Source organism: Ahaetulla prasina, chromosome 17 (assembly GCF_028640845.1).
Source record: "Ahaetulla prasina isolate Xishuangbanna chromosome 17, ASM2864084v1, whole genome shotgun sequence".
Lineage (NCBI taxonomy): Eukaryota > Metazoa > Chordata > Lepidosauria > Squamata > Colubridae > Ahaetulla > Ahaetulla prasina.
In genome coordinates this window covers 13,578,272-13,587,073 of record NC_080555.1, presented here as the reverse complement: position 1 = coordinate 13,587,073, position 8,802 = coordinate 13,578,272, and the positions used below count along the sequence as shown (strand labels likewise).

The following is an 8,802-nucleotide window of genomic DNA, read 5'->3' as shown; positions in this document are numbered from 1 at the left end:
GTACGAGATGGAGGGGACTCTTTATCCTGCAATAAGAGGCAAGCCGTAAGGAAAAGTGCTTGTTTTCACAGACAGACAAGCGGCCTTTTCTGAGCTTGTCCTCTTTGCTCCTCTTCCTTGCGAAATCACGATGGAAGCTGACCTTCGTCATTGCTTTGTTCAGTCAAGGTCTCCACTTCATGCTTCTTAGTAACATGGAGAATAATGTCGTGATTGGCTTATTGGCCAGTCATATCTGCGCTACGCATGATTCCCTGCCAGTATTAAGAACAGCACAATTTTGGCCACAATTTCAAAAAAGCCAGCAAGGTACACTTTTACCTCCTCAAGCCCCCTCACTCTGTTCTAAGCAAGCCAGGATCGCTAATGTCCAGAATAAGCCTGCATGCCAGTGCCTGAATTCTCATTAGGCAGGAAGGGGGCTGGAGGCTGGGGGGCTTTGCATGACTTACATCATAAGTAACCGCCTAAGCCCAATTTTGGGGAAGTTGAGGACACGCAGATCCATTAATGAATCCATCCATGTTGAACATGTCTGACACCCTTGGCTGGTTATCTGAGATCCCACAGACGCCCTGGCTGGCAAGGGGGTCCCCCAGGGTCTTTCTCAGCCTGAATTAGTGGGAAAAGAACATTGGACCTTTAAGCCCCCAGAGGTGGAAGAGCAAGACCAGCTAGGGATTTGGGGAGCCCTTGCGTCCTTGCTGGGGAGGCAACACCATGCAACATCAACAAAATGAAGGAGGGGGGGCAGGAAAATGTCCCCCACCTCTTCTGCTCCTTCCCTTGATGCCCATGTGTAAAGTAGCTCCCTGGGAGGGGCCAAGAGAGGACAAGGGAGGGAGGGAGGGGACGGTGGGCAGCAGCTCCCGGCCTTGAACTCTGCACTTGCCTATGGGTGGTATCTTATCCCCCCCTTCTTAAAAGCCCCCCCTTCTCCCTCAGTTTGCAACATGACCCTGGATGAAACTCAACTGGCTTTACCCGGCTGCGGTTGCCAAGGCAATCAGATGTCGCCCTGGCAACCATAACCACCTTACGTTTGTTAATTTGAAGAAGGTTCACTGTCTAAGAAAGGAAATTGCTTTGGACAGTTATGCCAGTGTAGAAAGGGGAGGGGCCGGCATCCCACCACCACAACGACCATGGGGCAAAGTTCTGATATGTTTCCCGCAGGAGACCAGAGCGGGGCTGGCCGGGGATGCCAGTGCCTGCACGATATGGCACCTCCTCTGCCACACAGCCCCAACCAAGGGGAGGAAGGTGGAGTAAGGCCACTCCATTGGGGACCAGCCGGGAGCTTCAGAAGAGCTTTCGTCAGACGGCCACGGTCTGTCCACAGTTCTACCACGGTTCTGAGGGCTCTCCGAGAGGCAAAGAACCATCACGGTGGGAGTTGAGTGCGACTTGCAAGGCCGCAGCATTTGAATTGAAGGCCAGGCTGCTGCCCAGGGTCCTCAGGACTCTCTCTAGAAAGAAGGACCTCCAACTGAGCTGACCCACTCCTCGGTTGCAAGCAGCTCAGCTCCAAGATGGGAAGAAATCCTTTGGCTTGCATTCTTTCAGGAAAGGATCGGGAAGCCAAACATAAACAAGACACCCACATCCCAACACCAGAAACCACAATGGGAACAAATTGCTATTTAGCTCCCTCTTGCATCGTTAATATCCATAACCTTGAAACTACGAGGACCGTGATGGCAAACCTATGGCACATGTGCCACAGGTGGCATGTGGAGCCATCTCTGCCGGGACGCAAGCTGACACCCAGGTCAGCTTCACTGTGCATGCCCACGCACCTCCTGCCGGGAGATGCGCACACATGTGTGGGGGATGGGGGCTTGTGCGCATATGCGCTGGGGTGGGGGGGTTGCGGTGCCCCCCCCGTGGCCCATTTTTGGGCCCAGGAGGCTTCAGGGTGGCCTGCTAGCACCACAACGGGGGTCATGTGCACATGTACGAGGAACAAGGGGAGTACGGGAGGGGGCGCGTGCATGCACAGGGGCGGGGCCTGCGGGGTGGCATTTTATTATAGGTGTCGGCATGCGTGTGCACACTTTTGCATGCGTGTGCTTTCGGCACCTGAGGAAAAAAAGGTTCTCCATAACTGTTAGTAGGAGCAGCCATGGCTGTTTCCAGAGAAGGGGGGTCCCAACATCCATGTACTCCGCCAGCGGGTAGCAATGGGGTGTGTGTGCTCCCTTTGCAATAGTAGCTGGCCTGCAGCCAGATCTGCCAGGGATAAAGCTGAATGGTCCAAGGTAGCCTTTTTATTTCCTCACCTGTCATGGTGTGTGGGGGGGGTGTCCTTGCCCTCTGGCCCTGCAGGGGCTTCCCTGCTACAAAGTGGGGGCAGACCTCTTACCTCCTCAAGGCCACTTAAAGAGACCTCAGGGAAGGAGCTGATGAAATGCCAGTCAAACTCCCTGCAATCTTAACATGATGCCATAATGCTGAATTTTGGTTAGGGCTGCCAGGATCAGCACCAGTCGTGTGGAGCTGCTTTTCTGGACCATCTTGGCTCAGAAGATGCTGTCATTTCACTGGCCAGTTGCACATCTGGCTGCTTGACCCTTTCCATGGTCAGCCTTTCCGGGATCGACATCTTGACCACCACACACAAGGCAGCCCTTGCAGGCCATCCTGGGGTCACTGAACTGAGAGAGCATCAGTGAGCCTCATCAGCCCCCTTGTAGGGCTCCAAGCTTTCCTGGGCCCCCCTCTTTCTCCCTGCCCCTTCTGCTCTGACTGGCCGAGCCACACAGGCCACAGATGCCCCGTTCTCCTGCCAGGGCTCTGCAGTCCTGGACGGCCAAGTCACATGGGGGCCCAGCCAGCTAGGGGTTGAAGGGAACCTCTGCTTCCCGGCCTGCCTCCCCTCCAGGCCCTGCCCATCAGTCGGAAAGAATGCAGAACAGTCTTCCAAGAAACAGGAGGGTTGGGGCCGCCTGGCTCGGGGCTTCCTCCGCTCAGAATGTCCCTTTTGCTATGTGGGAAGAGCCTCCTCTGCTGCTGCCCAGCTCCAGGGGCAGGAGAGAAACCTCCGAGGTGGTCTGTGCAGCTGAAGGACAGGACAAGAACTGGACATTCAAGCTGGTCTTCGGTTTCTAAGATTTGCAGGCACTGAAGGGTCCACCGAAGCCCCTCTTACCCTCAGCGTGGCCAAGGGGAAGTCCCAGACTGGCAGACCGAAGCAGGAAAAGGCCTGTGCCAACCTTGGGAAAGGCCTGAAGGCACCACGGCTTGACCAAATAGATGGGCAGAGGCAGACGGGCCTCTGGCCATCCTTAGCATCTTCTGTGACCCTTTGCATTTGTGGGGCTTTCTCGGTGCTCCCCTTTCAGACTCACACTCAACTGCCCACCGTGCAGGCAAATCAAGCTGGCTTGGGTGGGTGGGGGGTGTCGCATGGCAACTGCAATGCTTCTCCAACTGTTATATCTTTTGCCCACAATTCCCTATAAATATTAATCCCCCACCCCAAAAGGAAACAAAAGGATTTTGGTTTTAGCCTATGAAACTCACCACCAGATGTGGGCTTCTGCTCCAAAGGCTTTGATGGGAGCAGTATGGGATCCACTCCCATCAATGGGATCAGGTTAAGTGATTGGTGGAGGCCTCCCTGTGGCCAAGGGCAGGTCCTTCTTCCAAGCAGCCCACATGGCACTTCTTGGGCACCTCAGGGAGCTTTCCTGGACCCCGCCATGGGTGGGCCAGGCTGGGTGTCTCCCCCTCCTCACCTATGGCCACTACCTCTGCCTGCCCCCTTTTCTGGCTTCCCTTGGAAACAGCGCCACCTAATGGGCACATCGCCCCTGGCAGTGTTGTCCCCCAGGTGTAGGCCACTTGTTACAGTCAAAGCTTGGGAGTATTAGAAGATACAACTTGGTTTGTTTAATGTTGCGGCCTTTTGATATTGCTAGGAAATTAACAGAGAAACGGGAAGGGAAGAGGCACAATTTGCCCTCCCTACCCGCCTCTTCTGTTTCCCAAATCAATTAGGTATTCTTTTTACCAAAAGCCTTTTTAAAAAATTACCGGTGTCTCTCAATAACAGAAATACCATTCAGGGAATCTTTTCATATTTCTGTCATTTCTTTAAGTCCCCGTGTTTTCCTTATCTGCTAGATTTGGTTTCTTTGATTAGATTTTTCTGTTTTCAATTATTAAGTTTAAGTTCTACATTTTAACTGTGAATTGTATGAATTATGAGAATCCTGGTGTACAAAACATAAAACAGAACTCCTTCAGTTACACCCATAGCAATTTCTAGCAGATAACATTCAGTAATCATATTTTAAAAATTGAATAATAGTTTATTGTAGATCTTAATAAAATGTCTGATTATATTAACAATCTGTGTAAACTTTTTATCTTATCTTATTGATTGAATACTTAAATTATCAGGGAAGATCCAATGAATTCAGTTTTCAATAGCCTTCCAAACGCTGATAATAAAAATAATTGAGCTCTTTGACAACTTTGCAGCTTCTGTTTCAAACTAGCACTGGGCGGAAGTGTAATCCACAAATCGGAATTTCTAAAACTCTCCATTTGAGGCAACTTGATTTTGTGTAGATTCTCACTGGGAGTGACAAGTGTTAAAAAGCCCCCACCCCACCCCCGCTCTCTCAGGCACGCACACCACCGCCTCTCCTCTCAAAATAACGGGCAGCTGCCGGGCCTGATTCTTGCCAGCTGCCCCATCGGTGGGAGAACAAACTGTCCCTCCAGGAGATCAGCACCAGGAACCCGTGGGGTCCAAAAGGCAAAGGGACACAGGGGGAGATCATTGGCCTCCTCAGAGTCTAGCAACTGGGACAGGCAGACATTTGAATCTAGAGATTGGGTCTCCAGGCTTGCAACATTTTCCTGGACCCTGAGGTTTTAGGCTACCTGGGCTGAACGACCGTTGTGAGTGTGAGTGTGTTTGTGTTTGAAGAGGGCTGGACTGCGGGTGAAATGCTTTGCACTTACAAAAGCAGCATATCCTTGATATACTGGTCTAGTGTTCTACATGCAAGAGAATTATATGCCAAGGAAGCATTCTGCCATGCAAGGATCTGCCCAGGTGGGGGTCCAGTCAGGTGCCCTGAGGGTCCCTCTGAGGGGTCTTCTGGGTTTCTTTGAAGCAGGACTGGAGTAAAGCAAGCACTGCTATATTTCTTCGGCATCTTTCCAGCAAGGAAAGTTGTGGATTCCAATAATCCACGGCTGTTGCCCAAAGCACATTATTTCTTAAAAAATTTCTTGTTCAGAAGGAAGATTAGAAGGTTGACGTTGATTTTGGCTCTGTCAAACATTTTCATGATCGCCACTCCTTCATACTGGAGCTGGAGGAGGTCCTGAAAGGAGAGAAAGAGGTTCTGGCATGGCACAGGGTCTCCTGCTTGAGCAGGGGGTTAGACTACAAGACCTCTGAGATTCCTTCCAACCCTTCTGCAGCAGAATGTCTCCACATGAACTATTGCTAACAGGGCCCAGGTGTGATTTACGCAAGTGATGGGCGTACAGTAGTCCTCTACCTCTGCCACCATTGGGGAGCTGGTAAATAATTAAATAATCAAACTGCATGGAGGGAACCCGTCAGCTGCCCCCCCTTACCTGATAATTAAGCTGAAAGTTTTCCATATTGACCCCCATAAATTTTGCTTTGACCTGGAACTTGCCAGCTTCTCGGGAAGGGATAATATCAAAAATGACATTTCTAAGTCTGGAAGAAAAAAAAAAACAGGGAGAGGGGGAGGAATTAAAGTCCTGAAACTGAGAAAATGTCATTGGGGATGAAAGCAACAAGGAGGAGATCCGCTTTCCTCGCAGAATAAGAAAGAAGTTTGGCCAGGCTGAGATCACAAGCTGAGGTTTCAGACATTTTGCTCCCTCCGAAGAATCTCTGCTGCCCACAGGGAGGCTGAGGACGCCCAGAGGGGGGATCCATATGGAAGAACGAGGGGCGGCAGGAGCTGGGGGGAGGAACTTACTGGTTTGGCGGGAGGGCCTCAATCTCCAGCAGGACCCCCTTCTCAAACAGACGGGCTGCTGTGTAATGTAGCACAGCCTGTTTCTTGCTGGGCCTGAAGGGAAGGAAAAGGGAGCAGCCTGGATATGGGAGCTTGGGGGGAGGCAGGGGGCATGGATGGACACAAAGCCTTGCCTTGCCCCCACATTGCCTTTCCTTCCGCCTGGGCCCCAGTGTGGTCAGCACGGAAGGAGAAGAGGTTCCCGAGGCCCACTGGGCTCCGACCGGACTCTGCCAGCCTTCCCATGGTGGACTTGGGCACAGATACCGGTCAAGGAATGCCGGGGCGGGGGCTCTGCTGGGGGAAGGGAAATGGAGCCAGTGTTGGAAGGCCTTTCCGGTGGGGGAGGGGGAACATCTGCAATGTTCTTTTTAGTGGCTCCCCTGAAAAATTGCAAAAGGTGAGGTGGGGGGGAAGGGGTGTCACACCCTCCCTACCAAGGAGGGCTCAAAGCCATGGAGCACAGCCAGAACCTCGCTTTGTCAAAAGAGAAGCTGCACCATAAGAGATTAGGAGCCCCTCCCCACTTTCTTTCAGGCATCTCCAGGGCAGCCCCCTCCTCTCCGAGGCAAAGTGCCCCATACCTGCCCCTCATCTGGACCCAGCCACAGCTGCCAGGTGCTCTTGATCCCAGAGCTGGTCAGGCCCCATACCTGTCTGCAACGGCCAGGTTGTCCAGGCAGGTGCGGAGATACTTCTGGTAGTACTCCATCTGCTCCTGATAGAAGCGGCGCTTGGAGGCCAGGCCTCGCAGGGTCTGCTGCAGCTTGGTCAGCTGCCCCCTGCGGCACTGCCGGTGATGCCTCTGAGAGCAGATGTCCTGCGGGAAGTGGAGACCGGCCCAATGCACCAGGCAATGCTCTGAATTGGCCCCCGGCCCCCATCTGGACCCCCGTTCTCAACCTTGGCAACTTTAACGTGAGTGGACTGCAACTCCCAGAATCCCCAGCTGAAGACAGAAGGCTCTCCCACTTCACAAGAGAAGGATAAGGCCAGGTCTCCTCCGCCTTGGCGACTTTGTGGACTTCCAACTCCCAGCTATGCTGGCTGAGGAATTCGGGGAGTTGAAGTTCAAGGTCTTAAAAACTGCGCCACGGTGGAGGAGTCCCCTGAGCTAAAAGCGCCTCCCTCTGGCCCTTCCCAACAGATGGCTTCCCTGCGATTTTACTCCTTCCATTTTACAGCAACCGTTAGCCAGGATGCACAACAGCCCCGCCAGGTAGGCCAGAGAGTGAAAGAGGCCAGATGCTGCCAACCCTCCTCCCGCAGGGCACCTTTTCCGCTGCCTGGGTCACCTGGGCAATCTCGCTGAGCAGGGCCCGGGGCTGGCCGGTCCAGCCCACCAAAGCCAGGTGCTCCAGGTTCTGGAGGACTTTCTTCTTCTTCTCTGCCAGGGAAAGATGGCCATGCAGTGCCCGCTCTCGGCCCTGTGGGTGGCCAGTGGCCCTTCTCTGCAAGAGCTGTCGGTGGAGCCGCTCCTGCAGAAAAGGAGGTTGCAGCTTTGACTGGTGGCTAAGTGACTGGTTATAAGTGGAGGGCCACCAATTCAGCTACAGCCCAAACATTAATGCCCAACCAGGAGATCACGTTTGTGTCTCTCTGCAGACAAGCAGCTCTCGTCATTCCAGCTTCGGAGTTGATTTTTTACTGGCCTCCTGAAGGCCAACTGTGGTGGGGTCCAGCTGTCCTGAGGGGGAGGGAGAAGACCATTCCCCACTACAGGAAATGTGAAGGAAGACGGACTTTTTTTTCTCTTCCGGTTCCAGAAATCCTCCCAATGGTTCTGTGTTTCTCCCACGGCTTAGAGCTGCCGCAGGAGGGGAAGAAGCCCTCCAAGTCACTCCCACTTCACCTGGGGGAATCTGGAGTGAAGCCCCTGGGCAGACCCATCCAGACTCTGCCCGGAGGCACCCAGGAAGAGCATCGCGCACCTTCTGGGCCATCGGTTCCCCTGCTCATCGCTCCACCTACCTCTGCTTCCGATGCCTTTGAGTGCAGGATCTCAGGCAGGGAGTCTCCGGGCTGGGACTGGATCACGTCCACCAGCATCTGTTTGGTGCTTCATCACGAAAAGAGAAAGACAAGAGGGCCCCAGTCACTATGGGCAGAGCGCAGGAAGTCCTCACAGGCCGGCTCAAAGGGTCACTGAGACGCTGCCTGGCAGGAGGATTGGAGGAGGTCCCACCGCCTGAGCTTTTCTTGCTGTGATTCTAGAAAATTTACTTGGAATTAATTGTTGTGTCTTGCCCGCTCTCACCGCAGCCAGGGTCTGCTTATCTGCTTCCGAACGCTGAAGAATGTCCTCCTGGCCCCAGCCCTGGCTCCATGCCCAGACAGGCTGAGGAGGGGGCATCTCCCGGCCCCAGCCCTGGCTCCATGCCCAGACAGGCTGAAGAAGAGCAAGTATCTCCAGCCCCCAGCTCTGGCTCCATGCCCAGGCAAACGGAGCAACTAGACCCCTCCCCCTCCCCCTCCCCCACAGCATGTGAGCCTGAGGAAGGTCAATTACCAACAGCTGCAGATTGGAGTGACCCTCGCGTCAGAAGACTTGATAGGCGGAGGCAACAGAAGGAAGGGAGAGGCAGGCCTTAATGAGTGCTGAGTCATGGAGCCACACCCCATGGCCTATATAAAGGATCTGCTTTCTGGCAGTCTCTGAGTCAGGCAAAAGTCGAACTTATCTTGCTGAAGTCACTTACTGGTCTCCTGCCTGCTCTGAGGACTTTGCTAGGACTTTGGGCAGAGCTGCAGAGGCAAGCCTGATTCGGATTTCCCTGACCCG

The 8,802-nt window shown here is 53.5% G+C and overlaps 1 protein-coding gene across 2 annotated transcripts in view; it reads right to left on the bottom strand.

Moving 5' to 3' along the window:
- Positions 1 to 4,293: 4,293 nt before the first annotated feature.
- Positions 4,294 to 8,802, bottom strand: part of IQGAP3 (IQ motif containing GTPase activating protein 3) — a 36,386-nt gene continuing 31,877 nt past the window's right edge. Inside the window, exons 33-38 of one of the 2 annotated variants that reach the window (XM_058160663.1) lie at positions 7,992 to 8,079; positions 7,316 to 7,498; positions 6,674 to 6,840; positions 5,982 to 6,074; positions 5,605 to 5,713; positions 4,294 to 5,345 (exon numbers count right to left, since the gene is read on the bottom strand). In XM_058160663.1, coding sequence (XP_058016646.1) covers positions 5,232 to 5,345; positions 5,605 to 5,713; positions 5,982 to 6,074; positions 6,674 to 6,840; positions 7,316 to 7,498; positions 7,992 to 8,079 — 754 coding nt within the window. In that variant the 3' untranslated portion in view covers positions 4,294 to 5,231. The remainder of the gene's footprint in view (positions 5,346 to 5,604; positions 5,714 to 5,981; positions 6,075 to 6,673; positions 6,841 to 7,315; positions 7,499 to 7,991; positions 8,080 to 8,802) is intronic. The other variant, XM_058160662.1, reaches the window with a different exon arrangement.